General features: G+C 45.2%; 1 protein-coding gene across 1 annotated transcript; it reads right to left on the bottom strand.

The window, feature by feature from the left end:
- Positions 1-6,407: 6,407 nt before the first annotated feature.
- On the bottom strand, positions 6,408-16,542 carry CE1H17orf64 (chromosome E1 C17orf64 homolog). Its single transcript, XM_043583862.1, has 6 exons — positions 16,390-16,542; positions 15,148-15,249; positions 14,715-14,890; positions 14,144-14,243; positions 9,607-9,802; positions 6,408-6,682 (listed from the first exon to the last, which is right to left on the bottom strand). The coding sequence occupies exons 1-6, from the start codon at positions 16,438-16,440 to the stop codon at positions 6,597-6,599; spliced, it is 711 nt and encodes a 236-aa protein (XP_043439797.1). The 5' UTR covers positions 16,441-16,542; the 3' UTR covers positions 6,408-6,596.
- Between the last annotated feature and the right edge of the window lie 724 nt (positions 16,543-17,266).

Here is a 17,266-nt window from a genome sequence, read left to right as displayed (position 1 = left end):
CTGCCTTTGCTGCTGGATGGATTTATTTATTTATTTGTTTATCTATTTAAGTTTACCTACTTATTTTGAGAGAAAGAGAGAGAGGGGCAGAGACAGAGGGAGAGAGAGAGAGAGAGAGTCCCAAGCAGTCCCTACACCATCAGCACAGAGCCCAATGCAGGACTTGAACTCATGAACCATGAGATCATGATGTGAGCCGAAATCAAGAGTCAGATGCTTAACAGACTGAGCCACCCAGGTTCCCCTACCACTGGATTATTTTAAACCAAATCCCAGACGTCTACAAATAATACATTGTTTATCTCTAAAACATAAGTACTTTAAAAATACATAACTCCAGGGTCGCCTGGGTAGCTGAGTCCATTAAACATCTGACTTTGGCTCATCAGGTCATGATCTCGGGGTTCTTGAGTTCAAGCCCTGCATTGGGCTCTCTGCTGTCATCACAAAGCCTGCTTCAGATCCTCTGTCCCTGTCCCTCTCTGCCCCTCCCCCACCTCCCTCTCTTTCTCCTCTGCTTGCTTTCTCTTTCTCAAAAATAAACACTAAAAAAAAATTTTTTTTTAAATACATAACTCCAGCAGAGAGCTTCTCCTCTACGGTTCTGCCCACTGCTCCCTTGTTTTATTCAATAAACTTCTATCTCCTTTTTAAAAAGTACATAACTCCAAAAAGTTATTACCATACTCAAAAATATTTAGTTATGGGGGCGCCTGGGTGGCTCAGTCAGTTAAGCGTCCGACTTCAGCTCAGGTCATGATCTCGTGGTCCATGAGTTCGAGCCCCGCGTCGGGCTCTGTGCTGACAGCTCAGAGCCTGGAACCTGTTTCAGATTCTGTGTCTCCCTCTCTCTCTGACCCTCCCCCGTTCATGCTTTGTGTCTCTCTGTCTCAAAAATAAACGTTAAAAAAAATATTTAGTTATACCTTTACGTCTTCAAGTAGTCAGTTCATGTTTGATTTCCCTGTTTTATAGATGTTTCTGTGTCATGTTTATGTTTGTTCTAATCAGTATGTAAACATGGTCCTCATTGGCCATATCTTTTCAGTCTCTCCTAATCTTTAGATTCCCTCTCCCCCCACCCCGCAACTTTTATTTATTAAAGTAAATGGTTCATCCATTCAGTAGATTTTCCCCATAGTCTAGAAATGTGGATTCTGTCCCCACTCATAGTGTCATTTAATATGTTCCTCAGTCCCTTGTATTTCCCATGAACTGGAAATTTGATCAAATTCAGGTTACATTTTTCTTTTTGCAAAAATACTGCTTAACTGGAGTTCCATAATGTCTGGTTATTTTTCTTTATGATATTCAGATTGATCCATGAATTCAGATATTCTTTACTGTTTAACTTGACCAGTAGGTTTTTAATATCAATGATGATTTTTCATTTCTAAAAGTTGTATTTGGTTCTTTTTAGAATCTGTCTATACTCTTTTCCTATCATATGATGTTTTGCTTAATTTTTTAAAAATAATCTCTACACCCAATGTGGGGCTTGAACTCACAACCCCCAAGATCAAGAGTCACGCTCTACCAACTGAGCCAGTCAAGTACCCCTTATCATACACTGTTTTGTTATTGTAGTATATTTTTCTCCTTTTTCATTAAAACCCTACATGGACACACAGATCAATGGGCCAGAACAGAAGGTTCAGAAATAGACACAAATAAATCAGGAATTTAAAGTATCATAAGAGTGACATTTCAAACAATTCAGGAAAGATGGATTTTTTCCCCTATATGGTATATCCTATAAATACACTCCCACGTGTGCAAGGACACTTTTAGCCATCTGGAAAAAAAAAAGTTGGATTCCTATTATACAACTTATACCAAAATAAATTTCAGATAGACTAAAGATTTAAATGTAAAAATTGAAACACTAGTGCTAGAAGGAAAGATACAATTTTAAATATTCTCTGAGTGGGGAAAATCTTTCAAAGTCCTAAAGAAGCCATTAAAGGAAGGACTGTGAATTTAACTACATAAAAATAAAAAATGTCTGTACAGGGTGCCTGGGTGGCTCACTCAGTGAAGCATCCAACTTTTGATCTTGGCACAGGTCAAGATCTCACGATTCATGAGATGGAGATGTGACATGGAGCCCTGCATTGATTAGGCTCTATGCTGACAGCTTGCTTGGGATTCTGTCTCTCCCTCTCTCTTCCCCTCCCCCACTCACAGCTCTCTCCTTCTCTCTCTTTCAAAATAAATAAATAAACTTTAAAAAATGCTTTAAAAAAAGAAAACATGCGCAAAAGAAAAATCGTAAAACACAGGAGCACTGGGTGTGCAGTCAGAAGACACAGAAAGTCAGTATTTCAGTTCAGCTGTGCCAGCCTCTAAGCTGTGCTTAGCTGTTTTCTTCTCTATAATGGGGCAGAGTCTCTCCCACAAGCTTGTCATGAAGATCCAATGCGAATGCATACAAAGCCTTTTGCCATCTGTGCTGAGTTACATGCATTTGTGGTAGTGTTATAGGAAGAGGAGGCTGCCAGCTAACTCCTGTAGCCTGGAATAGGAGTGGGTCAGGCAGTGATCAATCAGTATATCTGTGGTCGGGAGCCTCTTCCATTTAAGACTTTAGGGAAAGTATCCACTATTCTCTAGGGAAGGGACTTTCCTTGAAGGCTGCCTGGTCTGGCTATCAGCGAGGCAGTTTCCCCACAGTAGACTACCCCTACGGCACTATAGGCCCCTGCACCTCCAAATAACCTTCCCCAACCACCTGCTTCTGCTGTCTCCAAGTCCAGCTTAGAGAGTCATACTTTATGCAGAGATATGTTAACTAAGAAAATACAAATTATCCCAGAAGCAATACGTAAGCATTTTGAGTTATTTGAGTGATAACAAGCATTTTGGCCAAGAGCAAGGAGAGCACGTGTCATTGGTGTATGGGAGGTGGCCGGCATGACACATGTATGTATGGCCAGTAGGCATCAAGTCTGAATTCTAGTCCCTGGTGTTTGACTTACTGTCCAAACTTGGAGAAGTCAACCTTTCTTCTTGGGCCTCTTTTTACCCCCTCTGAACCAGGAAGTGTTTGGACTAAATGCTCTAGTTTGATTTGTTAGTTCATTCATTAATTCATTCTACAAATGTTTATTAAGTACGTACTCTGTGCTGGGTCCTGTTGTAATTGCTTGGGATATAGCAATGAACAAAACAGACAAAAAACTCTGCCCTTGTGGAACTTACATGTTAGTGGGAGGATACCATCAATAAATAAGAAATATAATCATTAAATTATATAATATTTGAGAGGTATACGTGTCTTAGGAAAATAAAAATAGACTAAGAGATATTCAGAATGTGTGTAGTTGTTGGAATTTAAAAGGCTCCACTGAGAAGGTAACATTTGAACAGAGATTTGAAGGCAATGAAGGAGTTAGCCAACTGGGTATCTTAGGAAAGAACATTCCAGATGGAGGAAATGGCCAGTGAAAAGGCCCTGAGGCAGGAGTATCTTGACAAGTATGAGAAAAGAATGAGTTCAGAGAGGTAACATAATGGACAGTGGGAATATATCATAGTAGGCCTTATAGGCCCTTGCAAAATCTTTGGATTTTAATCTGCATGAGATGAAGAGCTGTTGGAGGGTTTTATTCCTTTGTTTTCATATTTTTGTAGAGCAGTTGTAAGTCCACAGCATATCTGAGCAGAAGATTCAGAGATTTCTCATATACCACTGTTCCCACACACGCATCGTCTCCCCCATTATCCACACCCCCACCAGAGTGATACATCTGTTATAGTGACACATCCTCACCCAGAGTGCCTAGTTTACACTAGGGTTCACTCTTGATATTGCCCGTTTTATGGGTTTGGGCACATGTATAATGACATGTATCCACCATTCTAGTATCACACTCAGTATTTTCACTGGCCTAAAAATCCTCTGCGCTGTTTGGAGGGTTTGGAGTGAAGCAATGTTATGTGATGTTCGTTTTTGGAATTATGAGATCTCACTAAATTTGAGGAAAGAGTTAAGAGGGCTCAAAAACCAAGACTGTTGCCTATTTTGCCTTCAGGGATCCTGCTGGTCCCCAGGCTGATATAAAGTTCCCCCCACTTCCTCCTGGTGTCTGCCTCTGCACATACCTTGCTATAGAATCCCATTATTCCTCTAGGGGGTGGTGCTGCCTCACACACAGGACACCTCCCTGTTTTCATCCGTTCCCAGAACCACTGGCCCTTTTCCTGGGACCTTGTCAGTGAAATCACTCAGGAGTAGAGAAAACTGGAGCACCCCCCCCCCCATCATCAGGGACACCCTCCAGCTTGCTCGCCTTCTCTGGCAAATCCTCCCTGCTTTGTTAGGACTGTCAGGGACCAATGGAGTGAGGCTGGCCTGCAGACCTGTGCCTCAGTACTCTTCATCCTGCCATTTCGGGGAGGCGATGAGTGTGAAGAACAAAGAGAGAGCTGGGGCCTTCTTTCATGCATTATGCTTCCCTGTCATTTAAGCTTTTTAAATGTTTATCATTTATCATTTTATCATTTAAACATTCTGATGATATTCACTCATGAAGACAAATCGAGGGAAGGGAGAAGAAAGGGTCACACACATATGTTCTGGTCCTACCCCCTCCAAGGCAGCACTGGGCATTGTCTGCTGCTGCCTCAGGCAGAGTTCCGACTCTGCCGCGTTTTCAGAAAACGATTGCACCTGCTTCTCTTCCTGGAGTTGAACACCATCTACAAAAAATCTACCATCTTCACTTCCTCCTCCTCCCTCCCTATCTCTCACATCTGTCACCTAAAATTGTCAATTTTATTCTATCTAATGTTACAAATGTACTCATCCCCCTTTTATGCACACCTTCATTAACTTTGTATATCCCCAAGGTAGCAAATATGAAAAGCCAGAAGAGTCAAATGGGTGATACAACTGGGTGAAGAAGGTCAGTGTGTGACGCAAGAGAGAGGGGGTGGAGGCTGTGGTGAACTAGAAAGAATATCAGTGAAACCTGAGCAATTGTTTCTGAGCTCCAGCCTCGCGCGGTCATGTGGGAAGGCACATCCAAGTGGGGCAAGTTTTTAAAAACCAGAAATCTGTTGTTGTTGTTGTTGTTGTTGTTGTTTTGAGAGAGAGGGAAAGAGCACAAATGTGGGAGGGGCAGAGAGAGAGGGAGATACAGAATCTGAAGCAGGCTCCCGGATGTGAGCTGTCTGCCCAGAGCCTGACGTGGGGCTCGAACCCATGAACCGTGAGATCATAATCTGAGCCAAAGTCGGACATTCAACTGACTGAGCCACCCAGGCGACCCTGTTGCTGTTTGTTGTTTGTTTGTTTTTTAATTTTTTAATGTTTTTGTTTATTTTTGAGAGAGAATAAGAGAGAGCATGAGCAGGGAGCAGGCAGAGAGAGAGAGAGACACACACAGTATCCAAAGTAGGCTACAGGCTGAGCCATCAGCACAGAGCCTGATGCAGGGCTCGAACTCATGAACTGTGAAATCATGACCTGAACTGAAGTCGGATGCTTAACCGACTGAGCCACCAAGGTGCCCCTGTTTGTTGTTTTTAAGGTGAAATGTACCAAGTTAATATTGGCAACTAATTTTTTTTTTTTTAATTTTAAACAGTAAGTAGACCACCACAACGGGCAAACAACTAACACATCAGTGGTCTGAATTCAGCATGCAGCTGCTGACTTTTGACCACCAGTTTGAACCATCATCCCAGCTAAGGCTACTGATATGATTTCTTCTTTGGTCTCTGGCCTTCACCTTCTCTCACTTCCATGCACTGTGCTCACTGCCTCCGGAGCATCTCCCCAATCGCCAGGTCACATCAGCTCATTCCACTGCTTGACACCTCCCTTACCTCTCTCCCCCCAGGTTATCCAGGAGACCAAGTCCAGACAACTGAGACAGACTGCCAGACTTCTCCCTTTCTGCTGCAAGGCCCCCTCCACTCTCCACTGTGCTCTCCCCTGGCACACACCACTCCTTTGTCACCTGCCGAGGTTTCCCTGTGCACCTCTATTCAGCCTGTTGTGATGTCTATTCATGTGTGTCTCCTGCGCTAAAGTATGATGGTGATCACTTCTTATTCATCTGTGTTATTCATCTGTGTTATTCATACCTGCCAATCAGAAGGTAGCTGGCAAAAATTTTTTAAATAAATTAAAAAGACGAATGAGGGGCGCCTGGGTGGCGCAGTCGGTTAAGCGTCCGACTTAGCCAGGTCACGATCTCGCGGTCTGTGAGTTCGAGCCCCGCGTCAGGCTCTGGGCTGATGGCTCAGAGCCTGGAGCCTGTTTCTGATTCTGTGTCTCCCTCTCTCTCTGCCCCTCCCCCGTTCATGCTCTGTCTCTCTCTGTCCCAAAAATAAATAAACGTTGAAAAAAAATTAAAAAAAAAAATAAAAAGACGAATGAATGATGATTGTTAGCCAAGTAAGGTAGAACTGTCTTAAGGTTGTTTATTTCCCGCCCCATTTATACGTAACTAAGACCTGAGCATCCTTCTGATAAAGACAGTTTTCTTCTTTCCCTTCATTGGTCCCAGCCCCCAAGGCGCAGAGGTGTTGAAGACAAGTGCTCTGGAACCCAGGGCAAGCTGGCCCTCTGTTCTAGCCTGATGTTCTTATGGGCAGGTCTCTGGAGTCTCTGGGGCTTCCTTAATTCTCTTATTCTTGAGTTTTGTTTTGTGAGGAAGTTTCCTTAGAGAATCTGAAAAGGGAAGGTCAAACACAGTCCTGATAACATCACAAAGAGTAAGAGAATCTCAGGCTGTAACATTCGGGGGATATGGTAAGGACAGAAAGGAAGAACAACACAATCTTATCTTAACTTGCAACCTATGTCCCTCTTTTCTCAAAGAACCCTGTGGCAGAGGAAGATGGTATCACCCTAATTTACAGATGAAGGATCTCACCCAAGCACAGAGTAAGGAAATAGCCCACCCAAAGCCCAAGGCAAGTTAGGGGCACAGTCAGGACTATACCATGTGTCTTGACTCTGATTCTTCCCCGCACCCCTCTCAGGTTTCATGCCCCAGGTCCCAGGACTTTGCTGCTAGACTGTTTGCAAACACCACCGCCATCTTTTTTCGTAAAAACGGACTTATGAACATAGAGTCAAAGAAACACCACATGGGATACATTTAATATCACGAATAGACTCAGTGATTGACCTTACTTAGCCCATTCCTGGTGGGCCCGCCAAATAGTGTGTGTTTTGTCATATCACCACAATGTGAAGAACACAACCTCAGCTCTAATGAATCCCAAACAAATGTTTAATGTGAATTCACCAAGACTTTTTATCTAAAGAGGAACAAGCTTTAAAAATGCCAAAAGGAAGCAACAAGAATCAAAAGTGGAACATTCGGCAGATCAGTGGCCTGATCTCCTCAACAAGTCAGGGTGTAGAAAAGAGGACATTGTTAGGTTAAAAGAGATGGAAGGGGCATAACCAGGGCAATGCATGCTTGAGAAACCAGCGCAAAAAATATCTTTGACTACTTGGAAAATTTGAATATGAAGTATTTAATCCAACAATGAGATGAAATGAAAACGTTGACATGGAAGGTTGATCTAATTAACTGAAAAAAGCAAGTTCCAAGCAAAATCCTATACACAGCAAGGTCTCATTTGGCTAAAATACAGGTATTTATATGCGTAAAAAACATCTGGAAAGTGCTAGCAGTAGTGATAACAATGTGGTGTTTATATTTGCTTATTTTTGTTTATCGGTATTACCCAATTTTCTATGCTATGCTTATGTTTATAGGTAGGAATAAAATGTTATTTTAAGAATTACATATAAAAAAAAAAAGAATTACATGAAAGCCAAAGTTCTTAACCTACCATGCAAGGCTTTTTCCTATTACCTCCCCCCACACACACCCCCAGACCCTTCCATCCTCCCCTCCTCCCCATCCTGCACTTCTCCAACCTGCTCTTCCATTCACCTCCAGGCTCCGGACTGTCCACTCATTGCCCCTCACCTCTGCACACACCTTTCCTCTCTCCTCCTACTCTTCCTTCCCCCCTCCTCTCCTTTTCCCTTTCTTTTTTTTTTTAAAAAAATTTTTTTTAACGTTTTTATTTATTTTTGAGACAGAGACAGAGCATGAACGGGGGAGGGGCAGAGAGAGAGGGAGACACAGAATTGGAAGCAGGCTCCAGGCTCTGAGCCATCAGGCCAGAGCCCGACGCGGGGCTCGAACTCAAGGACCCGTGAGATCGTGACCTGAGCCCAAGTCGGACGCTTAACCGACTGAGCCACCCAGGCGCCCCTCTTTTTCCCTTTCTTTAAAGCCTGTCCCAGAGTTACTTCCTCCAGTCAGCCTGTCCCACCCTTTGCCCTATGGCTTCAGATTGCTCATTTGTGCAAGAGGGACAATAATACATACCCTCCTCATGAGGATGTTGCAGGCGTTAAGTGAAATAAAGAGATACAGAGCACCTGGTACAGGGAAAGGCTGACCCAAAAGCCCAGACCTCACTTTCCTGATCTGATTCGTGAGCTGCTTGGCCTACATCATCTTAATGACGTCTTGGCCTTCATCCCATTGTATGTTTTGCTTTCTCAATTTAAACTGCAGGCACCAGGGCCAAGGACCCTCACAGAGCCCAGACAGGGCTCTGGGTCTCTGGAATTGCCTAACTCGTGACCACCGCCCCCTCCCTATTCTCACCCCCGCTCTCCCACTCGGTGCAGCTATGACTGGTGGAAGAGGCCCCGAGAGCTGCTGGCCTGCATCAGCCCCAGGCAGCCTGACCCTCAGAGGAGCACCTGGTTCCAATTTAGGACCACACTTTGAGGTCCTAGGCCACCCTGTTTGCCTTTACTTTCTCCCCCAATAGCTAAGCAAGAGCAGCTAACTGGGGTCCCCGGAGCCAGATCCGGAAGAGGGAGGGGTAAGTGGCTCCCACATCTCTTTGCACCTCAGTGCACAGGAGAGGGCCTTCTAGGTTCCAACCTTGGCTGGGACCCCTCGCTGGAAAGTCTGTCCCTAACCCCACAGCCTCCGTCCAGTGTGCCAAGCGGTGCAATCACTGCAGAGACCAAAGCTGCTGGGAAGGCCATCCCCAGTCCATCTGACTCGACTTTCTCCCCGCCTTGGGAATGAACCACTCCCTTAGCCCGTAGCCACCTGAAACAGGGAGTAGGCACCCTGCCCCTGTTTGAAGCCCCCACTCTTGGCTGCTAGAAACTGTCTCTGCTTCTAGTCTTGTGGGAAAGCGCCTTCATTTAAACTGTTAACTGAAAAATGCAGGAACCAAAACTATATATCACAAGACCTCCAGAGGGAAATCATACAGAACACTGAAGGCAACACACCCAAATGTTACCTGTCATGGTCTCTGGGTAATGGGTGATTTTCCCCTCTTGGGTTTTATACTTATCTGTACATTTCAAACTTTCTATGATAAACATGCCTGCAGGGAGGGGGACAAAACAGAGAAAAGAAAAAAGTGCAGAAGAGGAAGGAGAATGGACAGAGAGAGAAATGGAGGGCTAAAAAGAAGATGGGAAGGGAAACGTGTCAGGCTGCTGGGAGCGGGTGGGGAGGGGGGTAGGGGGCATGTGGCACCGCGTGCAAGACCCCTCCTCCAGACATGGTTCCCACATGGAAGGGGCATTACCTTTCATGACCTGGATCTGGGATCTTGGCTCCCCCAGCAGGGAGGCCTCTCGGCCAGGGGCCTGCATCTTGGACAGCCTCTCCTTCATGCCGCTGATGTTGCCGTGCAGCCCCCAGGCACTGCAGAGCTTGGGCAGACTGTCTTCCTGGTTGGCCAGCAAGGAGCTCTCCAGGGTGTCCAGGGGACAGAACGCCACCTGCAATGGGCCCATAATGTTTAGAGAGTATGGAGAAGACAGGCCCCACACTCCAGAGCCCCAGCCCTGCCCTTGTTAGGAAATTACTGTGGTCTGGCTGCACCTCACACGTGCCTAGTCAGCAGGAACAAAGGGTCACAGATGTGGGAGAGAAACAGAGACACTGAGGCCAGGCTGCCAACTGTCTTTTATTGGGTGGTTCTTTACTTTGATATACGTCCTCCAACTCTTAGTGTTATAGTATCTTTTTCTGTTCAAGTTTGTATTCAAATAGCTGGGGCTCCTGGGTGGGTCAGTTTAAGCATCCGACTTCGGCTCAGGTCATGATCTCACGGTTTGTGAGTTTGAGCCCTGCATTGGGCTCTCTGCTGTCAGCACAGAGCCCGCTTCATATCCTCTCTCCCACTCTCTCTCTGCTCCTCTCCCCCAAAATAAATAAACATTAAAAAAAAATTAATAAACAAATAAATTCTGTTTAGTTAACATATAGTGTAGTATTAGTTTCAGGAGTATAATTTAGTGATTTGTCACTTACATATAAGACCCAGTGCCCATCACAATAAATACCCTCCTTAATACCCATCACCCATCTAGCCTGTCCCCCACCCACCTCCCCTCCAACAAACAACCCTCAGTTTGTTCTCTATAGTTAAGAGTCTTAGGTTTGCCTCTCTTTTTTTTTTCCTTTCCCACATGTTCATCTGTTTTTATTTATTTATTTTTTTGTTTATTTTTGAGAGATTAAGAGACAGAGCTTGAGTGGGTGAAGGGGCAGAGAGAGGGAGACACAGAATCCGAAGCAGGCTCCAGGCTCTGAGCTGTCAGCACAGAGCCCGACACCGGGCTTTGAATTCACGAATAGGGAGATCATTACCTGAGCCGAAGCCAGACATTTAACCAACTGAGCCACCCAGTCTTCCCTCATCTGTTTTGTTTCTTAAATTCCATGAGTGAGGGGCACCTGGGTGGCTCAGTCAGTTGGGCGTCCAACTTCTGCTCAGGTCATGATCTCCCAGTTCCTGAGTTCGAGCCCCTAGTCGGGCTCTGTGCTGACCACTCAGGGTCTGGAGTCTGCTTCATATTCCGTGTCTCCCTTTCTCTCTGCTCCTCCCCCACTATGTTCTGTCTCTCTTCCCTTCAAAAATAAACATTATTATTTTTTAAGTTATTTATTTATTTTGAGAGAGAATGAGAGAGGGAGCATGAGCAGGGGAGGGACAGAGAGGGAGGGAGAGGGGGAGAAAGAATCCCAAGCAGGCCTTGCACTGTCAGCATAGAGCCCAATGCAGGGCTTGGTCTAACAAACCATGAGATCATGACCAGAGCCAAAATGAAGAGTCAGATACTTAACCAACTGAGCCACCCAGATGCCCCCCAAAATAAACAAACATTAAAAAAAATTCTACGAGTGAAATTATATGGTAATCTTTCTCAGACTGACTTATTCCACTTAGCATAATACACTCTATCTCCATCCATATCATCACAAATGTAAGATTTCGTTCTTTTCTATGACTAATATTCCATTGTGTATATGTACCACATCTCCTTTATTAGTCACTGGACATTTGGGCTCTTTCCACAGTTTGGCTATTGTTGATAATGCTGCTATAAACTTCGGGGTGCATGCCCCCTTCGAATCTGTATTTTTGTATTCTTTGGTAAAACACCTAGTAGTGTAATTGCTGGAACGTATGGCAGTTCTATTTTTAACTTTTTGAGGAACCTCCATACTGTTTTCCAGAGTGGCTGCACCAATTTGCATTCCCACCAACAATGTAAGAGATCCCCTTTCTCCGCATCCTCGCCAACACCTGTTGTTTCCTGTGTTGTTAATTTTAGCCATTCTGACAGGTGTGAGCTGATAACCTCATTGTAGTTTTGATTTGTATTTCCCTGATGATGAGTGATGTTGAGCATTTTTTCATGTGTGTATTAGTCTAGAATTATAGCATCTTACGCATTTCTTTGTAATGAAACAATGGTACTTATTTTAAAGTCCTTGACAAAATTAAAGTCCTTGAGAACCTGAAAATATCTTTTGAGATTTTCCTGGCCAGGGAAATCCAGGTATCACTAAAATGGCAACTCCTTGTATTCAGAGGAGGAATCACTGAAACGACTCACCCATTCATGTTCAGAGGAAGAAATAGAGACCCAAGGGGGGAAAGGATTTCGTGAAAGCTGCCCAGCAAGAGTGAGGTGCCACAGTTAGAGGAGGGCTTTCCTCTGAACCAGATGTTTGAACCTGGCTCTTCCCTCTACTTGCTATGTGGTCTGGGTCAAGCTCTCTGCATTTGGTATCTTCATTTACACACTGTGAACACTATTTCTAGTTACCATGTAGGGTTACTTTTTTTTTTCCTAAATTGTTTACTTTTGAGAGAGAGAAACAGAGTGTGAGCAGGGGAGGGGCAGAGAGAGTAGGAGACACAGAATCTGGAAGCAGGCTCCAGGCTCTGAGCTGTCAGCACAGAGCGAGATTCAGGGCTCAAACCCATGAGACATGAGATAATGACCTGAGCCGAGGTCGGATGCTTAACTGACTGAGCCACCCAGGTGCCCCAGGGTTACTTTTGAAGATCACGGGAGGGAACATAAAGTGCTGGAACATAGAAACTGTTACCCATGATTATTATTTTGAATTAGTGATTCTCAAAGTGTGCTCTGTGAGCCCCTGGGGGCCCCTGAAATATTTTGACCTCACTGACCCCCTGAAAAGTGGGGTCTACCCAAAGTGCAAGAGAGAAACCAATGGAGTCTAATGTAAGCCAGTGTGAAAAAGTCATTGATACAAATCTGAAAAGGCTACATACTGTGTGATTCCAACTATATGACATTCTGGAAAAAGTAAAAACATTGAGACAGTAAAAAGATCAATGATTGCCAGGAGTTTGGAGGGAAAGAATGAAAGGATGAAAACGTGGAGGACAGGGCATTTTAAGGCAGCAAAACTATTCTGTATGCTTTGTAATGGTGGATACATGTCATTATGCAGTTGTCAAAACCTATTGAATGTACAACACAAAGAGTGGGCCCTAATGTAAGCTACAGACATTATGTAGTTAATAATGTGTCAATACTGGATCACCAATGGTAACAAATGTACCTCTCTAATGCAAGATGCTAATAATAAGGAAAACAAGAGGGGGTAGTATATGGGAAACATCTGAACTTTCTACCCAATTTTTTTGTAAACCTAAAAGTGCTAAAAAAAGAAAAAGAAGTATTTTATAACGTTCATTCATATGGTTTCAGATTCCACATTGCTACTAAGTAGCTGCCACTTGTTGAGTTTTGGTGTGGTAGCAAAGAAAAATATACAGGGGCATCTGGATGGCTCAGCAGGTTAAGCGTCCAACTCTTGCTATCAGCTCAGATGGCAATCTCACTATCATGAGAGTCGAGCCCCGCATTGGGCTATTCACCGAACATGGAGTCTGCTCTCTCTCTCTCTCTCTCTGCCCCTCTCCCTTGCTCTCTCTCTCAAAGTAAATAAATTAAAAAAAATATCCATAACTATCCGAAAATGCTAATAAAATATTCCTCTCTTCTCTAACTATACAGTTGTGCAAGTCTGGGTTTTCATCATGTACTTAAGCCAAATCACATATCATAAGAGATTGTAGAAGCAGATATGAGAACACAGCTGAGCTGTCTTCTATTAAGCCAGACACTAAAGAGATTTGCAAAAATGTAAAACAATGCTATTCTTCTCACTAATTTTTTTGGTTTTGGAAAATACAGATATTTCTTGTAAAAATTATTTATGTTAAAATGTAGTGGGCTCCTTGCTTTTATTTTTAATTGGATTAGTAAGTACTTATTTTGAATTTTTTCTTTAGTTTTAATTTTGGATGAGGCAAATATCGATTGATATAACCTACATAAATGCTTTTGGGGCTTCGCAATGGTTTTTTAAGAGAGTGAACATGACCTGAAACCAAAATGTTTGAGAGTCACTGTTTTTGACCAAAGCCAGGCCAGGCTGTTGCTAGTCCTTGGAGCCTTCCCCAAGCTGGCTGTGCCTTTCTGCCTGGCCTCAACCGTCCCCACCTATAGCTCCTCAGGAAGGTCCCTGCCCTTGTTAACATCAGGGTGTTGGTGTGGAGAGTATCAAGAAGTTGAAGTTGAGCCTCTGCCCTCTTTAGCCCCACTTCGCCCCCTATAGGGATAAAGGTAGGGGCAGTGGGGTCTTCCCCAGCCAGTGAGTGTGGAAATGACTGGAAGGATGCTGGTGGTATCAGAGGGACCCTCAGCCCCAGGCCTCCCCCCACAATCCAAGAATATACCAGCCAACCCTCAGCCAGGCCTGGGGAGGAGCTTTCCTGAGCGCCTCACCAGGAACTTGGCTGTCTGGTTGCTCTTGGTGTACTTGTAGAGCCTGCGAAGCTGTTTTGCCTCCAGTTCTGAGAAGAGAGACACAAATCGCCAGAGCATCCTGCAGGGGAGAAACCAAGGCTGAGGGAGGCAGAGCACAGCCCCTCTCCCTTCAGCATTTGTCTTGTGTCCAGGAGGCACCCAGGGAGAAATGGACCACATGCTGCCTCCTTGGATTTCGCTGGGGACGTGGAGAGGTGGAAATTTGCTAGACCTTGAATACCCCAACCTGGTGATGGGCACCCACACCACACAGCAGTTGTTCAATCAGAGGTCATTCTCCAGAGTCAGGAGAGTCCTTTGTCCACTGTGTACGTAGCTGCCATGAATCAATGCTGCCCTGAGTAACTAGAGATCCCATTCTCTCCACCCCCTCTTCACCATGCTCACTCTAGGATCCTGACTTTTTCACATAAAGATGAAGGAATGAAGGACTCAGGGATCTTGACTGAGGTGGGACCTTGAATCGGGGGTGGGAAAGGTATGTGGCCCAGGAGTGGGAATAGTGGGAAGGGCAAGGAGGCTGCCCTACTTCCTCCAGTGCTTGATTTCCCAGGTTCGGCAGTAGTGTTGCAGAAAGGTGTTGATGTGGTCCCCTAGGGCCACCAGGCTCTGCTTCATGTACTTTAGCTTCTTCTTCTGGGGAAGGTCCCTGGGCAGGTGCAACTTTCGCAGGAACTTCTTCAGTGGTCTTAGATATTCTTTACACTGAGGAGGCAACAGGTCAAGTGAGGGGTCATAGGAGAAAAGAGGCAGATGGGCAGCCCCAAGTAACCAGAAGCCTTTATGAGCCAGGAAGTGTTAAGCGGGTTAAGTAAGGAGGCTCCAGTCAAGCTCCTGCCCCACTTCCTTCCCAAGAGCATGACAAGTGGGACAATAAGCTATGGTTCTGAGGCCTGCCAATTCTGATCCAGGTCTCCTGACCTGTAGGGAACAAGAGACAAGGTCCTGGGCTGGCCCCTTACAATTTTGAAGGTGTCCTGGTCCAGACCCTTGGCATGGCGTACAAGTGAGTCTCCAGAATGGGTGGTGCGGGAGCTCTTCTCTAAGGAGGGTGCATCTGTCACCTGGGAAGAGGCAGGAGGCAATGGTCAGCTGGGGGGCTTAGGCAGGTGCTCTTGAGGGGCAGTGCTAGGCAACCAGTGGTCCAAATTCCAGTCAAAGCCCTTCTCCATTTTCCCTGAGGACCCTTTCTTGGCCCAGTCCTGAAGCAGTAAGCCCTAGGAAAGAAACCCATCCCTGAACATCCCTGCTTAGGAAACCTAGAATGCCCTACCCATTTCTTTTATAATAATTATAGCACAGAATAGTAGTTAATTGTACAAATCACTTGATAAACATGAACTCATTTTATTCTCCCACAAATTCTGTGAGGTTAGATATCATTATCCCTGGTTACAGATAAGAACACTTTGAGGCGCCAAGAGATGTAAGAAACTCCTTGGGGGAATGAGCAAGGAGTCATTTATTCATTCATTCAAACAAACATTTACTGAGTGCCTAAGCCCCAGGACCACCTCTAACCTTTAGCATCATGCCATGATAACAGGCATTCAGAAAACCATGTGACAGTGATGGTGATGAGGAGGAGATTTCTGACAGCAAAAGTGGGCCCCCCAAAAGCTGAAAATTAATGAAGACAAAGTGACTACGAAATAATACTTAAAGTCAAAGCACAGGATTAAACTGACATGGTGGGATTTGCACCTGACCTTTCAAAAGCCTCTCAGAAAAGGGAGCATTAATTCTTGCTTGTGCTCAGGGGGAACAAGGAAGATCCTGGCCCAGACCACTCTGAAGGGAGAGACCAGGGAAACGGAGGAAAGTAGATGGAGAGAGTATGTATCTTAGGCTCCTCCAGGCCCCAGAGAGAGGGGACTCTGGCCAATCAACTCTATAAACACACCCCTCACACCACACAACCACACACACAGACCATGACACAAGTGTACACACACACGTACACACACACACACACACGCCCTTGTGTCTCCATAACCAACAATCATCTTGCCAGGAATACACGTCTTTGATAAACTTGTGTTTGAATGAATTATCCTTTTGTTCTTTTGGTCTCTTGCTAACTCGTGTACATCAACATTTTTCCTTCTTCTTTCCTTCCCTTAATTTCATGTTCTCTGCTTTCCAAGACTAGCCTCTCAAGGACCTTCTTTCTTCCTTCCCTCACATCCCTCACCCCACTTCACCTTCTTTAGGGGCTTGTCTCCTTCACCCCCTTGCCCATTTGAGGCCTCCATCTCAACAGGTGCACTGGGGGGCTCCAGAGTGGCACTCCTTATATCCCCTCAGGCTTCTGACCTACTGCTTCTGTGACCTGAGTGTCTCAGCGGGTGGGCAGGTTGGCTCCAGAACTCAGAGTGAAACCATGGCAACTGCCAACACAGAGCCTGGCTCCCCTCCCCCTGCCAGGCCCTCATTCTTAGGGGTGGCCCATCCATCTTGTTCAACTGGGAACTGGAACAGGGAAGTGAGCAAGATGTGCCGGGTAGACCCAGGACTTTCTTAGAGCTCACAGCTGGCCAGGAGGGGCTGGCACCTCTTCTCCCAGGAGAACTGTCAGATGCTAGTGTTTGTGAACACTGGTAAGACTTGTGAAGTAATTTTCTTGCATGTGTACCATTCACGACTCCTCAGTCACACCGTGGGCTTCCTGAGATGAAGACCATGGTTTATAACATTTCTTTCTGGATTTGGGGCAAAGGACTAGAGGGTACACCAAGAGAATTGAATACAGTAAATCTCTACTGAGATCTTCTCTTCTACTCCTCTGTAGCCTCCAGGAAGTTAATAAGTCAGTTGTGTTGGGTGTTGGTTGAAGAGTGGTGGTGTTTTGAGGGAGTGTGCAAAAAATACAAGCCACCGGGTATTATCTCAATTAATCCTCACAACAGTCTTCTCTGAGGTGGTACCATCAGTGATCCCATTTCATAGAAGAGGAGCCCAGACGAATAGAGGTCCCGTGACTTGCACAGGTCGGCGGCCACTAAGTGGGGCGAGGGGCTTTCTGTTGGATCCCAACCGCTCTAGCCTTTCCCACCGACACCGCCCTCCAAGGAGAGTAAG

Source organism: Prionailurus bengalensis, chromosome E1 (genome assembly GCF_016509475.1).
Source record: "Prionailurus bengalensis isolate Pbe53 chromosome E1, Fcat_Pben_1.1_paternal_pri, whole genome shotgun sequence".
In the NCBI taxonomy this organism is placed as follows: Eukaryota; Metazoa; Chordata; class Mammalia; order Carnivora; family Felidae; genus Prionailurus; species Prionailurus bengalensis.
This window is presented reverse-complemented; position numbering and strand designations above follow the sequence as displayed.